At 42.2% G+C, this 15935-nt stretch overlaps 2 protein-coding genes across 3 annotated transcripts; one reads left to right on the top strand and one right to left on the bottom strand.

The window, feature by feature from the left end:
* LOC102784691 (neurofilament medium polypeptide-like) lies at positions 1-4448 on the bottom strand. Its single transcript, XM_006784175.3, has 4 exons — positions 3683-4448; positions 2304-2503; positions 2062-2186; positions 1-1966 (listed from the first exon to the last, which is right to left on the bottom strand). The coding sequence occupies exons 1-4, from the start codon at positions 4431-4433 to the stop codon at positions 670-672; spliced, it is 2373 nt and encodes a 790-aa protein (XP_006784238.1). The 5' UTR covers positions 4434-4448; the 3' UTR covers positions 1-669.
* A 2462-nt stretch (positions 4449-6910) lies between these two features.
* On the top strand, positions 6911-15702 carry fancg (FA complementation group G). Of its 2 annotated transcripts, XM_006784174.3 has the most exons (14): positions 6911-7075; positions 7619-7718; positions 8615-8740; positions 8865-9037; positions 9474-9627; positions 9953-10083; positions 10173-10319; positions 10517-10677; positions 10794-10860; positions 10942-11258; positions 11342-11382; positions 11477-11650; positions 12295-12409; positions 14526-15702. In XM_006784174.3, exons 1-14 carry the CDS (start codon positions 7007-7009, stop codon positions 14617-14619), a joined length of 1869 nt encoding a protein of 622 aa, XP_006784237.2. In that variant the 5' UTR covers positions 6911-7006; the 3' UTR covers positions 14620-15702. The 2 variants fall into 2 exon arrangements, with proteins under 2 accessions (XP_006784237.2, XP_087705221.1); XM_087849095.1 differs by having other exon boundaries at positions 7622-7718; positions 10794-11258.
* Positions 15703-15935: the final 233 nt, after the last annotated feature.

Here is a 15935-nt window from a genome sequence, read left to right as displayed (position 1 = left end):
TCATTTTTCATTCTTTATTTTTGTGTTTCATATTGCATATTCTCAGCAGTTTATACAGAGCACAGTCATCATTGTCCTAACACTGCAGACTAGAAGAGTGAGACACTCCAGTTCACCTGTAAGGAGAAGCTGCATTAAGGTGCACAACAAGCAAAATTCAAGTCTTCCTTATTTATTCATTTGTAAATATAACATTTGTGTTTCCCTAAATATAAGTTTTCATATTCAATATCTGTGACAATCTTTAGCTAGACATTGGTTTGACATCTCTACCCTTGAAGGCTTGCGTAGGTGCAGCAGGGTCCTCCTGCCCCCATCAGCTGGAATCCTGTTTAAATGCACTTGATATTGATTAAGGGCAGTTGTCACATTCTGATAAAGAGTTTAAGAGCATTCTGTATTCACTACAGTCATACATCAGAAGCATCAGGGGCATATAATGGCCATACGTAGGGAGCGGGGGGGGGGGGGGGGGGGGTATTTGCTACAGAAATTACTATTGCTTACATACTGTTACCTGCTTGGTTTTGGGCATTTTATTGCCCATCTGAACTGCTGGGTACATCCAGCTTCTCTTTCTCTTCAGTCACTTTTTGCCCTTTCCTCACCTCCCTCCATCACAGATCTTTGGCATCTCCTCCTCTAGCCCTGAAATGCAGCATTTTTGTCTTACTTCTTGGGTTTCTCCTCCTTGCTTTCCTTTGACTCAGTGCCAGAAGATTTCTCAGCCTTCTCCGTCTTTGCTCCTTCCTTCACCTCTTTGCTCTGTTCTTTACTAGCCTCCTTTTTCTCCTCTGCCTTCTTCTCCTCTTTCTTGCTATCCTTTTTCTCAGGCTCTGCTTTAGGCTTCTCCTCTGGCTTCTTCTCCTCTGTTTTTTTCTCCTCTGGTTTCTTCTCCTCTGGCTTCTTCTCCTCCTTCTTGCTCTCTGTTTTCTCAGGCTCTGCTTTAGCAGCTGGCTTTGCCTCAGGTTCGGCCTTCTCTGATTTAGGAGCAGAGGGCTTCTCCTCCTCCTTGGCAGGGGGAGTACTCTCTTTAGCCTCAGACTTGGGGGCTGGCTTGTCCTCAGCAGGCTTGCTGGGAGTTACAGGTTTTGAAGCCTCTTCCTTTTTTGGTGTTTCCTCTTCTTTGCTTTCTTTCTTTGTTTCAGGTTTGTCCACCTTCTCTGGCTCTTTCTCTTTGGGTTCCTGCTTCTTCTCCTCCTTCACAGGCTGCTCTTTCTCCTTCTTTTCCTCTTTGACAGGCTGAGGCTTCTCTTTTTTCTCCTCTTTTTCCTCCTTTTTAGGGGTGTCTTTGGCAGAAAATGGTTTGGCCTTCTCTGGAGACTTTGGTTCAGGGCTCTTGGGAGGAGGAGATTTGGACTCAGGAGATTTGCTGGGTGGGGATTTGGACACGGGTGACTTTGACTCATCTCCTGCAGGAGACTTGGCTGCAGGGGACTTGGCAGGTGATTTGGGCATTGGGGATTTGGCTGCTGGTGATTTTTGTGGCGATTTAGATTCTGGTGATTTGACAGTAGGAGATTTAGATTGAGGAGATTTTGAAGGAGGGGAAGCAGCTTTTTCTGGAGATTTGGACTTTTCTTCTTCTTCACCTGCCTTTTCTTCCTCTCCTTTCTCCTCTTCCTCTCCCTCTTCTTCCTTTTCCTCCTCTTTTTCTTCCTCTCCCTCTCCTTCCTGCTTCTCATCTCCTTTTTCCTCACCTTCTTCTTCACCCTCTTCTTCTTTGGTTTCTTCACCCTCTCCTTCCTCTGCTTCTTCTTCATCTTCTTCTTTCTTTTCTTCCTCATCTTCATCTGCTTCCTCTGTCACCTCCGTCACCTGTGTTTCATCTGTCTGTTCCTCTACAATGACTGTATCAGAGATCTCTTCTCCTTTTACTTTCAAGTGGGCAGAGATTCTGCTTTCCAGGTAGGAGTATGGGCCTCCACCTGACACAAAGCGATTCTCCTCTCCCTCCAGTAGTTTCCTGTTTGGAAGACAAGAACACAGAAAATGAAAATGTTAATCACTTTTAGCATAAAGAAACCAATTTAAAGTTACATTTTTTAGATCCCAACTAACCTGTAAGCAGCAATTTCGATATCCAGAGCCATCTTCACATTCAGAAGCTCCTGGTAATCTTTTAGCTGGCTAGCCATCTCCCATTTTGTAGTTTTTAACTCGTTGTCAAGCTGATTGATGGTTTCCTGCAAAACAAACGTAAACATCCTCTCTGGTCACATATCATTCATCAAGTGTCTGAAAAGAGATTTGCAGTATTGGTGCATTTCTGCTTTTTCTGCATGTCTGTGCTGATTCCTTGCCTGTAGTGAGTTGAGGTCGTCTTGGTGTCTGTCTTCACTCTCTATACGCTGCCTCTCCAGTGACTCCTTGGTTCCTCGAAGAGTCTCCAGCTCAATGGTGCGGCTCTGGAGCTGGCGGCGGTATTCTGCAATCTCTTCTTGGGTTCCACGGATTGCATCCTGGTTAGACCGAGCAGCCTCGGACAGATGCTCCATGCGCACTGTGGAAAAAAAAGAATTTTAAAAAGTACATAACATGTTTAGAAATCACTTTTAATTAAGATAATTGCCTGAAACATGACACATATGCATACTTTTAAAAGAAAGGGGAACATTTTGAGTCTAAAGACGTGGGCCTTTTTTTAAACTGAAAATATTTAACCAGTCCTGCTTTAGAGAACAGACAGTCACTACAAAGAGCCTCTGTAACCTTGACACTGTCCAGCTGCCAGTCAATAGTCTGACTCAGCTCCCTCCCGCATCCAAGCATGAATAAACCACTGCTGCAGTCAGCTGGACTCAGAGAAGGTCAATTTGTTTGTACCTTTTACTAGCTGTACCAGGTCAAAACGTACACCTACTGAGAGGGATTGGGTATAGACCAATATGTCCTTTGACATACCCAAAACTACAATGCGCAGGAAACCCTTCTGGGCCTTCAAAGTTGTCAGCAGTGTGTTTATGTAGCACCATAAAAGTCAGAAGTGCTGTGTCTAAGTGCTGCTCACAGTGGCTGTAAGATCGTGTCTCACTTATTGCTTTGCTAGTAATTCTAGGCATCAGATCTACGTCCAGGTGCTTTTATTAATCACATCAGATGGGTGTAAAAAGCACGACCGACTGATGAAACATTATCAGCCCGCCGCGACCTTGAAAGGTACTTTTCTACTTCTAAGTCCAGGGTCAGATCCATCAGCACAGCAAAAAGAGAAACACGCAGTGAACACCCACTGTTAGCCGGCAAGAGTGCAAATTAATCGTAGTCTCTTCTCTGTGTGCCACCTCACCTCTGCAGTGCTGGCCTTTAATTTTTTTTAAATATTTTTTTAAAAGGTCACTATGCCGCAACTGCGCAGTCATAGAAAAGGGCACCAACTAAGATTGATATTATTTAAGTGATTATTTTTATTTTATGTATTTGCGCATTTCCAAACTGGTTATCTTGCGTCGTTCGCGTAATTCGTCACTTGTAATTTAACCTGTAAAGTTTTCGATGTAATAGATTAATAAATGTTATCAACCAACATTCCAACGTAACAGTCGGAGACGCCTCAAATAAATCCCGATGTGGATCCATGAGGCACACTTCAGCACCACGGACAGCGGACAAACATGACTTTACGCACGGAGACTTTTGATCGTTTCAATAAACTTTCCTCCTCTTTTTTGATCGGACTCACCTTTGAACCACTCCTCGGCGTGCACTGAGGTCTTGGATGCGTGACTGTCCAGCTGCGAGCGGATCTCTCGCAGTGCGGTGGTGACGTCCGCCTTCAGGGTGTCCCGCATGTCGAAGCTCACCTGCGCGCTCTGAATCTGCTCCAAGAGCTCCGCCACTTCTTCCTCGTGGTTCTTCTTAAGAAAAGCGGCCTCCTCTTCCAGCGCACGGAGCTTCTTGTCTAGCTCCAGGCGTACCAGCCGGCACTCCTCGACGTACTTTTTCATAGCGCGAGCGGCAGCCTCCAACTCTTCCCTGTTCCGCGCTTCATCCTCCAGCCTGACCCGCAGGTGCTGGATGTCCTCTTCCAAGTGCTCGTGCTCCACTGCCGCGCGGGCCTTCTCCCCGGTCAGCTGCTGCAGGAGACCCCTGAGGTCACCCAGTTCCCTCTCGTAGTGCTCCCCGACCGAGGCGCGCCCGGCTTGGTTCTGCCGCAGCGCCGCCGCTTCCGCCTCCAGGTTGCGGTTGTGCATCTCCAGGTTGCGCACCTTGTCGATGTAGCCGGCGAACCGGTCGTTCAGAGCTTGCAGGATCTCTTTCTCGCTCTTCCGAGTCATGTCGCCGTTAAAGGTCTCCAAGCTGTCGATTGAGGATGGCTGGCTGTAGGTGAGGCGACGGCGCTGGGAGTGAAAGCCGCTGGAGGACACGGAGGCGGGCCGAGCCTTGCGGTACGAGCTCGGGCCCATGAAGTGATGCTCTACCGTGAAACTCATGTTGGCTGGGCCGGTGAGAACTGACTGCAGTAGGAGGGAAAGCGATCAGCTTTTATAGGAGGGAGGGAAAAGACAGTAGTCAGCACCAAGACACGCTCGTTTTTAAAGAGATACCTTTTCCTCAGAAAACTACCGGCCGTGCAGGAATGGCAAGACGATACTCGCTCCCGCTAGTGTAGGATCCTGATGATAAGTATGTATTTTGAAGGAATTAGAGGTGTTGATGAGGGGATACTTTACTGACGGAACAATCCTAAATATTGGGACGATAACATGCGATATGTTTTTTAAGCATCCAAAACTGCACCTGGAAATATCTAGGCGATGTTTCAAAACAAGATTGTAATATAAATAATTTTAACCATATTTACAAATGCCTGCTTCTGTGTTTCTTTACACAGTTTTAAAAAATATATATTAAAAAACACATGGGAATACTATGGGCATACATGTGGCTAAAGTCCTGGTGGACCTTCTTTCTAATATGTTTCTTTAATAGGGACAACTAACCTTAATAATAAATACCACTTTAAAATATAACAAACAGTAAATGATTTTAGCAAATTTTCTCATTTCCATCTGTGACTGATTGTGTGGGTGTCCACTGTGTTCTGCTGATGCTCTCGTAGCTTCACTGCTGCAGTGTGAGTTTGCAGATCCACAGCCATACCCCCTGGGACTCAACTCAACTGCTGGGCCATTGACAGACTCCTTCTTTTAGTACAGGCATACACACAAATAGTATTTCCTTCTTTCCCCTTTTCAGAAAGCAGCTTCCCATCACTTAGTTTCTGCTTCTTTTTGAGAGAGCAATTTTAACATGTGCAGAATCTGATTGCAGGTTGAGCGTGTGATGCACACAAATGACACAGAAACCAAAAACAGCAGCATGAGTTACACTGATACAGCATTCACAGAAACCCCAAACAGCTGTCTCTGCTGATCTAAAGAGATGTCTGCTCTGAGAAGATGAGCAGTTCTGAAGAGCACATACAGCACCTATTGATCACTCAGGGTGAGTGAGTTTATTCTACCTTAAAGGGAAACTGTAGGCCTCGCCTTTAATATGAACAAATATTTGGAAGAATCCACCATTTAGCAGACAGCAGTGATTTCTAATTTTCAGCCATTCTTTGTTATTGTAACATTAATGTCATCAGCTCAGTGACACCCATGGATGTGTGACACTTAAGTGCTCTATAGCAGATGTGTTACATTTGTAATGAAACACGTAAAGTTCCGTGTGCTTTGCATCACGTCTCACACGTTTGGGGTGGGATGGTGGGGGTGGGGGTTCTCCAGCATAGGAATTACATGCGTCACAGCCCCTCCATCCACTGGCTGCATGTTTTATAGATGAGGATAATGCAACAGAGATGACAGGATTCTGCTGTGAAAGGCACTTTCTGTAGCACATGTCAAAATGTAAGTGCACATGAAATATAAGCAGCAGGCCAGATCTGAGGTTTATCAGCAGTTATTGCAGTAACTCAAAACAGTCTGGCCTGAAAGCACGAGTATCTGTTACTTAAAACCAAAAATCTTGTAACAGCCAAACTAAGATATATTGCTTGGAATATGACCTCCAAATAACAGGTCGCCTGCAGTCTGTCTGCTGCTTTTGCTTCTCAGAATTAACATAATCCTCTCTCCGGTGCTGTCATAGGTGAATTAATCAGTCACATTTTTCAATATAGCTGAAAGCTTGATGACTGCCACTGCAAAGGCTTTTGATAGAAGAGCACAAAGGATGTTGCCATGTAGCGGCCTTGTCCTTGAAGCAATGGATGGGCAGACAGCAGCAGAGTGAGACAGATACAGAGATGGAAAATAGCAGAATCGATGCAGAGGAAAATGTCAGAAAAAAGTGAAACCTGTCCCAGAGGAATGCTATCTTGCATTTGCAGGTGCACTGAGTTTAGGCTGTGGAGTTTCCCTTGTTTCAGAGGGGTATATTTAGACATTTCAGTGATTTGAGACTATCAGAGAACAGAAGAGCTGTGTTGGAAGGCAGACAACGAAGAACACAGTCGTCAGGGAACAAGTGGATGCACCGAAGGAGGGATGACAGGGTGTGACTGGAACTGGGGGACAAAACAGGGAGTCACCTTGGGAATGACATCCAGAAAAATGGTAGTCCGGAAGTCTAACGGATGAATCAGCTGTAATTCAATTAAGGTTTTAGATAGTGTTTATGCATGTAACCGAGGCCGATGCTTTTTTTCAGAACTACACAGCAGTCATGCAGATAATAAAAAATAGCTTTGTAACTGTGGAAATTTACTGACCATAGAGAAGTAGCTCACGCCTTAATCATGGCTCTGCCAGACCCAGAGATTGAACTTTCTAGAAAGCATCTAAACTTGACTCCGTCACAGCACCACCTGCTGGTCAGTCAGCAGAATGCCGGTGTCGACCCCACATGTGTCCACAGGGGGCAGCAGAGCCCCGTTGCCACTCAGCCTGTAACGTTTTATTTCCTGTGTTGCTCGCTTCTCTTTGACAAACGAGGGAAAGTTCAAACGAAACCCCTCCAGCTTTTTCACCAAACACCGATGTGATGTGTGGTTAAAATGTATCAGCCGACCTCTTTACTCGAGAAGTGGAGTCAGGAGAACAACGAGTTGGTAAATAAGTGCAAGGTGGGTAAGGCCGGCTAGCAGGTCTACATTTAATCACAGCTCTGCGATTAATTAGCAATACTAACATCAAATAAAACTGTAACTGCGAATGGATTAGATGACTAAAAACGCATAGTTTAATTCATGTGCTAAAATGTAAAACAGAGCCAGTTTTTCTCCTGACAGACTGAAGTCCTTCTGTGTTGTCTTTTTCTTTAATGATTGTATATTAGCCTCCCTACCGTAACATAATACAGAAATAGAAGAGGTTTGCGTATTGTATAACACATACAATTACGTAAAATACTCTACCTGGAGAAAAAGTCATGAAGTCTTCTTTATGATATTGTTTTGGATTATTATTGGAGATGTAGAACAGCGTTAAGTTACACAAAGCCACTTATACCAAACATAAGAAAGGAGTAAGGGGTATCCCTCATGATGGTAGTTTGCAATGTGAAGTGCGCTCAAAAATACTCTCATGAAGGTATCTGACATAAATGTATCCAACACTGTGGTACATCCTGATCATGGTGTCATTTTGCTTTCACTTGACTGTTTCAGCAGCAGGAGGCAGCTGGAGGTGCTGTGAGCCGAGACCACAGCCAGTCCAGCCTGAGGTGGTGTTCCTCTGAATTTCACAAACTTTTGAGGAAAATCCAAGGTACTATGTGATTTATTTGTCACATTTTATGTTTCAAATCATCACAAATGTTAATATTAGACGCAGATAATTTGAGTAAATACAAAAAGCATTTTTTAAATGTAAACGATTAGTTCATTTATTAAGAGCTATTCATTAAAAGCTATCCAAACCTACCCACCTCGGAAAGCTGAGGTCAGGTTCACTAGCCACACCCAGGTCTGATTACTGCCAGACCAGTTGAATCAAGAAATCTCTTAAATTAAAACGGTCTGACAAAGTGAAAAGTTCTCAAAAAGCAACACATCATGCCACGACCCAAAGAACCACCCGAGAAACAAATTCACTGACATCCTTCAGTCCAGAAAGGGCTACAAAGCAATTTCCTAAGGCTTTAGGATTCCAGTGAACCACAGTAAGAGCCTTCATACACAAATGGAGAAAAACTTGGAACAGTGGGGAAACTTCTCAGGAGTGACCAGGAGGCCAAAATTACTCCAAGAGTGCAGTGACGACTCATCCAGGAGGTCAGAAAATACCCCAGAACAACATTAAAGAACTGCAGACTTCATATGTCTCAGTTAAGGTCAGAGTTGATGATTCAATAATAAGAAAGAGACTGGGCAACAATGGCATCCATAGGAGAGTTCAAGGAGAAAACCACTGCTCAAACACAAAGACTTCTCGATCCCCAAGACAGGAGAATATTTTGTAGGCTGATTAAATGAAAGTTTGAACTTTTTGAAGGTTTAGTAAAAAAAAATTTCTGATTTACTCAGTTTATCTTTGTCTAATATTGAAATTAGTTTAATGATCTGAAACATGCAAGTATGACAAATATATATTTGAAAAAGGAAATCATGACACCGTATAATTTACCTTAATGCAGCTTCTTTCTACGCGTCTCTCCTCCGCAGGTATCCCTCCTCATGTAGATCACTCCCAGCTGGAGTTGGCAGTGGTGTACAATACGTGTGTATGCTTTACTGCTCAGTCTCAGTTTTCAGAAGCTGAGCTGCTCCTCAAAGAAGCCACTGAGCGAGGTAGGCCTCTATGTGGAAAAATTGCCATGATTCAGGATTCAGGAACTAATGCCACAAATCCAAATTTTTGTAAGTTCAGAGATTCTCAAGTGTGAATTTTACAGCCTGCCATTGTTCTTTACAGTGTTACAGGTGACAGGAAATAACGCTGATACTTCTGATCCGCTTGTGCTGTGGAGAGCAGGGCTTAAATCAGCGGGAAACACAGCTTTGCATCCTCATGTTTTGTACCTCCTCTGTCTGCAGTGGGCACTATGGCTGGCCAAATGCCAGCTAGAAAATATATGGGAATTACAAGTAAGATGATTTTTAGGTTATGTCCACACCTTTCTACTTTCTTTTTAGTTTTAAACAAACTGTAGGATCTATGCATTGAAAACCATTCCTTTAGCCCCATGCGATGCATGTTTAACTGCTTTTTATGGGAAAAATCACTGTGCTGATTTTGACTCAAATTTCATGGCTGTTCTTTGTTACCTTGTAGAAATTAAGTCACCTGACACAGAGTTGGTAGAAACTATTTTCCCACAGTTATTTGTTGGATTCATGCTATCCCAGTGTTTTCTGTCACTGCATGTAATACAAACTACATTGATGGTACTCCACAGTGGATAAGCATTTAAAGACCTGTGTGCAGTCCCCATCTGTCGAGTCGAGATGGAAGTTTGATCTTTGATTTGTTTTTGTTCTTGTTTAAAATGATTCAGTTATTGTATTTTTTCATGTCATGCAGGAGCAGATGTCTTCTCTTTGTGAGCTAGTATGTGATGGAGTTGGGGATGGCAGTCCAAGCGAGGCAAAAGGAAGGTTGTCAAAGAGTCCTCTGTTGGTGATGGAACTGAAAAGGCTTACCGAATTATTACAGATCTGCACTTCCATTGCTCAAGGTTGGCTACATTCATGCTTTTTAGCAATGTATTTTTGAGGCTCAGTTATAGCTGTTTCTGCTCATGCTACCATATTTAATAAGGGATAAGTCATAGTGCAGATTTCTGCTCTCTGCTTTGCAAATTAACATTTCACCTTGGTGATCCCTTGTCAGCAAACTATTATTACATGCTTCCAAAATCAGTATTTGTGACATGTTTAAATGTTTGTGTGTTGCTAATGTGTCTTTTTACACTAGCGACAGCTATGAACACTGATGATGGTGAAATATGACTGTGATGTATTCATAGACTTCCTCTGTGTGACTCCACATGTTTAAAAAAGGTGCAGAAAAGCTGAATGAGGGTCGGAGTTCAGAAGCATTGTCTGATCTACAGGCGGCTTCTGCCCTGTCAGCTACCAGGGCTCTAGTGGCATATACACACCTTCTTTCAGGCTCCTGCCTCGCTCATATGGTATACACATGCACTGTAATCATATAAACAAGAGAGCAGCCTTTAAGCAGTTGTCTGAACTTAGTGTTTGTCTTTCCGATTGTCTCTAGAACAGCCCACAGATGGCACTGCAGTGTTACAAGAGGGCACTCGAGACAGACTCCCGTTGTGTGTGTGCTCTGTACCGAAGCATGCTCATCTATAGACAGCTGGGAAACACACAGGCTGAGATACAGGCTCTTCGCCTACTGCACTCAGTGAGTGATGCACATACACTCTCCATATACAGCCCATACATGCAGACAAGAGAAAGGATGCCAGTAATCCCTGCATGTACATATATTTTTAAGTTAGAAGCCTCACAGATGAAGATAAAGAAGTTTATTTTGATCACTGACATATTTTCAGATAAATTCAGGCCTGCATCAAACATCAGACCTATCTTTTCCCACAGACTTTGATGTTGCCCCCTGCTACAGAGCCCGTTTTGGGAGGTATCCATCCCCTCTCTCCGTCCTTACTCCTCAGTAGCCATTCACTAAGCAGGCTGCTTTCAGTCCCCTCTGCCCTAAGTGTCCTTTACAGCCTTGCCCTCAAGTGTGTGCTCAGTGACAGGTAAGAAGAGCAGCACGGATGCTAGCTGACCTCTACTCCAACACAGAAAATGCCAATAGAGAGGAAGAGAAAAGTATACTTGTATTAACAGTGGAGTGTTGCTGATGTTTCTGCAGGGTTACTGAGGGTGTTGAACATTATCTGGATCTGCTGGCTGCTCTTCACTCAGAGGATCAACATGCAGTAAGAGTGAAAATAATAACAAACAAAATCACAATTCAATTCTCCTTAATGGGTTCAGTGACATGTATTTGTTTGCCTCAGGTAGATGCTGAGGTTTCTGTCCTTCCCAGGATGCCGGAGCTTTACCTGGAGGCTGGCGCTGCCTTGCTCTTTACCCGGCGTCCTGCAGATTGTATGGCGCTCTGCAATGAAGTCATCAGCACGACACTGGAGCTGGTACCAGAGAAAGTGGTGTTGGAAGAGCCAGACGAAGGAATTGGAGGAGACGCGAGGGGTCTGAGTGTGGAGGGTGAAGATAAGGTGGCGATGCTCCTCTGGGCCGCAGCTGCTTACCTCCTCCAGGGTCACTGCCACGCTCACTTGAAGGACTGGAAACAAGCTGTGACTCATTACACGAGGTGTGAGAGATGAGAGTAATTTTATTTGTTTCTGTGTATTTTGGTTATTAAAACAAAACAAAACACTGCATTCTGTATTACAGGTGCATCAACCTGCTGGTGAAGGTGCACTTAAAAAACAGAGGTGAGTACCTTAATGAGTTTATAAATACTTGGGTAACTTTTGCCTTTTTTTCCCTGTCTTTCTGTTATTTTCTGTATTTTATGGTCGATTACAGATTTCCAACCCCAGATCCCTGCTGCAGATGTGAATGTTAAACATGGGAAAGATCTCTGTGCCCTACAAAGAATGAAGGGGCTTTCACTAGCATGGAGGGGTATCAGCTTCACCCATGTGGACCAGCTGAGAGAGGCGCTGAGGGACCTCCAGCTCAGCCTGCAGGCCTTCCCAGGTATACACGCCACAGCTGTAACTTAATCCTGTGAATAGCAGAAGTTGAAGCTATCTTTGACATTTGATATATCAGCAGTACTCTGTCATTGTAGCTAGCTGGTCATACAAAGAGAAAATAAGTTAAGTCATAGACTCCTAATTTTATACATCAGTGTATATAATACTTTTTTTCTTATATGTAACATTTATCACACTGTTCTTCACTATTGGCCCACACTCAGTGACAAATAGGGGACACAAGACAGGTTGTATTGCTTATCATTGTTTTATTTACCATAAAGAAAACTAATAAACATGAGGTATGAGGAGTCAGAAGTATCAGTCATGACATGGATGCACGGATGAGCATTACATGTATGTGCTGATGTTGGCATCGGTGTGAAAGAGGAAACAGACAAAATCTGGAGGTGTCATTCCTAGGAGCTCAGGCCTGCTTAAACCATGTGGAATATGCTACACAGGTGTAAACCAATTATCCCAATGACCCTCTCCACTACTGTCCTCTGCAGGAGGAAACCCTGCAGAGACAAAAAGGGGAGGGTCATCCGATAACGCTGTAGACCACAGGATTGTATTGAGTGTGGATTTGATTTACTTGGTATTGTGCTATAACATGTTGTTGTGCTGTATGTGTTGTCTCAGATTATACAGGAGCTGGGCTGTGGTGCGGTGAGGTGCTATGGAGGCTTGGCAGGAAGCACGAGGCAGCAGCTTGCTGGGAAAAGACCTGGAGCCTCACGACTCAAACCTCAGTGGAGTAAGGCTTTCATTCTTGTATTGTTAAATGCCGTCACTACATTTGAAGTTTATAATGTTAACTGCTGTACGTAATACTGTAGAAGATATTTGATCCTATGGTGACTGGAACTCTGGGACACAGTTGGGGAGCATGATAAGGTCAAGGTCAGAGGTCAAGTTTTCTGAATATCTTGTGAACACAACAGCTCGAAAAGGATGTCACCTAGAATTTTTTTTTTTCTTAAAACGAGGTCATTGATTTTTTTATCCAGGAAGGATGTCATACTGGCCGCTCATACTGATATCTTAGCTGCATCTACTGACAGTCACTGACACCTTGGAATTTGGCACGTTTTATACAATTCATGCATTTTTTTATTTTGCAGGTTTCTCAGTACCACAGTATAATGTGTAGCTATACCAGTGCCACTGTTTCAGTCTTTTGATAAAGTCACATTCAAAGCTTTTCCTCAATTTGCATTCAGTGAATTTTCATAATGTTAATAACCCTTCTGCTGTCAGATTGCTGCAACCACATAGATTTCCAGGCTAGTGCACAACTCGATAGCAGAATCATTTCAACATTAATTTCAATAGATGTGGACATCTTTTAACTCCTATTCACAGCAATATTTATAAAGCATTAGATGTGCTTTATATATCCCATAAGTTGGGAAATTCCTGAGTTACAACAGCCTTCAGTATTTCAAGAAAATCTGAATAATGCATTAAGGTAGAAATGATAGAAAGTTAAATAAAGATAAAGAGAAAAAAGAAACTCGGTAGGTAAAAATATAACTGAAAGAAATTTAAATATTTAAATACAGTACAAATGTAAAATGCTTATTATAACAACAATAATAATACAACATCACACAATTGCACCACACAATAATAAAATGGCTCAAAATCAATAAAATAAAATGAACCAGTAATGGTGTAATAAATGTAGTAAGCACATCAAATGTCAGACAGTGTAAAATATGGTGGACGGTTAAATCAGCTAGTCAGATGTATTGTGATCTGGAGATACTGGATGAGCTTTAAAGATTTCCTTTATCTGTGTTTATGGCGAGGAGCTAAATTAGCCTGTTTGGAGAAGGTTTTCAGCTGCATGTCCTGTAAATTCTGCAGGGGTGGTCAGGATTATCCGTGGTGGATCACAGTTTGTTCAATAACCTTCTCTACAGCGCAGTTTCAGATGTGTCCAAAATACTGCTGTGCCGTTTTTTTGTTGCTAGTATACACAAAAAATGTTACCAGGTAATATAAGGTCAAATGTGTATTAAAGAGTTAGCCTTAACATTGCCATCGCCAGTGCTCTGTGGTTCAGTCAATTTCTCTCGCTATGTGCAAATGTTTTCTGGCTGTTTGTATATTCCTTCCAATCTCATGAAAGCAATTTCTCTCAAATGCCTTGAGGAGATTTCTTCAACTTAGACACAAACATTTAGTTAAGGATGAGCTAAATAAATCAGGAATTTGTGCTGTAGCTACACAGTGCAGTTTCTCAGTAAATTGCACAGGGATTGACACTCCTTCCAGTGTTGGTCTGTAGCTTATTGCTAAAAAAAAGTTGGAGACAAATAAGGTGGCTTAGAAAGCTTAAAGATGAATTAAAATGAAGTGATTACATCTTATTGCTTAATAGAGCATGAATGAAACAGCAACTTCATTGTTGTTGGTTGACAGTCAGTCGCAAGGTGACAATTTGTTTGTTCTCGCTCTTGTTGTTTTTTGTTGGAAATTGCATGTAAACAAGAACAAGCACTCAAAAGGGATTTGAGATAATTTCTAATTACAGACACAAAGTGGAGTTTGATTTAGCTGGATTGTCAAGCAGGAGTTTAACATACTAACACCCGACCAGGATGTTATTCCAGTGGTTATCAGAGGTCAGCACTGTCACCTCACAAAATACAAGCTGACAGTTTGCAGGCTCTCTCTCTGGGTATTCTGGCTTCCTCCCACAGACACGCATGTTATGTTAATTTGTGATGAAACTACATGGAAGGTTGTCTGACCTGACCAGGGTCTTCCCTGCCTCTTTCCCTAGGATTGATAGTTTAATCACTTCTCTATATGCAGATACATTAGCTATGCAATGATGACTCTAATCTTTGTCTGTGTTGCAGAAAACTGCCTCTGTACCTACAGGATCCTCAGTCTGGCCCTTTGTTGGACTCTGTGGAGTTGCGCCTTAGAATACAGGAACTTGGCCTTACCTAATCAGACTGGAGACAAAAGAAGAATTACTTGTGACTTAATGAGTTGGATCGATTTTGCTATGGGTTTCATTTCACACGCCATACATACATGGACCTACAGGGACAATAAAATAAGCTGACTGTAAGCATTTGAAACTAAGGATGGGCACAGTGTATGTGTATTGTATGCATGACAAACAACAAACAAAACCCAAAGAAAGAAACAAAAAAAGCAACATTTTACAACTTCAACCTAAAGCGCTCTGTCTATGCAATAAAAGGTCACGTGGCCTGAAACAGAGACGTGTTGTCAAAACCAGTGGGCGCAGCCATGAATCACATGCCACTGTTTTCTTTTTATTATTTTTATTATTATTATTATTATTATTATTATTATTATTATTATTATTAATAATAATAATAATAATAATAATAATAATAATAATAATAATAATAATAATAATAATAATAATAATAATAATGTAATTAATCCCCTAATGGAAGATTAGGGGATGCATTGTTTGGAGTCACTGAACTGGCTTTAAGAAAAAGTCTGGTGAGGTGATCTAGCCAATAAAGTTCTCTCTACATCAGCAAACCTTTAATATGCTGTACATGCACTGTCAGCTGAATTTTCAAAAACGGTTAAGCAAAAAAAAACAAAACAATGAGCTACACTGCAGTCCCCCCTCCACACACCATACAGGGAAAAGTATCTGTCATGCCAGTTCCTCCAGTATAATACTCAGCTTGGTTACCATACCACACTCTAGCTGACAACTGTTCCATCAGCATCTCCATTAAGATAAACTGGACATTGATCATCACATGATGGACTGCCTTGATAAATGATGTATACCATATATCAGACTGTGTGATGGCTGGTGTTTGGAATGAGGTGTTGTGGATGGGTTAGCCGACAATCCATTAAGGGAACATACTTTACTTAGGATGTCTTTGATCAAATTTCAAGCTACAAAAATGTATTGCTATCTAACATCTTGTCTCATTTTTTTTAATTTGAATAAATGAAGTATATCCTGTTGTTTTTCTTGGAAAAAATGCATTATTTACCTTGAAAGTGTGTGTATACATGTGTTATCTGTCTTCCATAAATTTAATCTTACACATTTGCTGTTACCAACAGAAAGAGTCAATTTCATATTTTGGTGATTATTCTATATCAACGCGGTGAACGTTAATTGGGTGGCTGAATTCAGTCGAAGGACCAATAAGAAGAAAAACCTTCGTCCAAAAGACTCGGTAACAACAAACTCCAATTTTTTGATTGGTTGATGGGTTTGACAGACAACCGGTAGCCAATCAGAATGAAGGATG

This window comes from Neolamprologus brichardi, chromosome 12 (assembly GCF_056152115.1).
Source record: "Neolamprologus brichardi isolate AB-2024 chromosome 12, ASM5615211v1, whole genome shotgun sequence".
In the NCBI taxonomy this organism is placed as follows: domain Eukaryota; kingdom Metazoa; phylum Chordata; class Actinopteri; order Cichliformes; family Cichlidae; genus Neolamprologus; species Neolamprologus brichardi.
This window is presented reverse-complemented; position numbering and strand designations above follow the sequence as displayed.

Coding starts and splice junctions, on each gene's coding strand:
- fancg (XM_087849095.1), top strand. CDS start 7,007: ATGTATCAGCCGACCTCTTTACTCGAGAAGTGGAGTCAGGAGAACAAC. Junction 11,651..12,294: donor CAGCCTGCAGGCCTTCCCAG/GTATACACGCCA, acceptor GTGTTGTCTCAG/ATTATACAGGAGCTGGGCTG. Junction 12,410..14,525: donor ACGACTCAAACCTCAGTGGA/GTAAGGCTTTCA, acceptor TCTGTGTTGCAG/AAAACTGCCTCTGTACCTAC.
- LOC102784691 (XM_006784175.3), bottom strand. CDS start 4,433: ATGAGTTTCACGGTAGAGCATCACTTCATGGGCCCGAGCTCGTACCGC. Junction 2,504..3,682: donor CGCCGAGGAGTGGTTCAAAG/GTGAGTCCGATC, acceptor TTTTTTCCACAG/TGCGCATGGAGCATCTGTCC. Junction 2,187..2,303: donor ACGACCTCAACTCACTACAG/GCAAGGAATCAG, acceptor TTTGTTTTGCAG/GAAACCATCAATCAGCTTGA.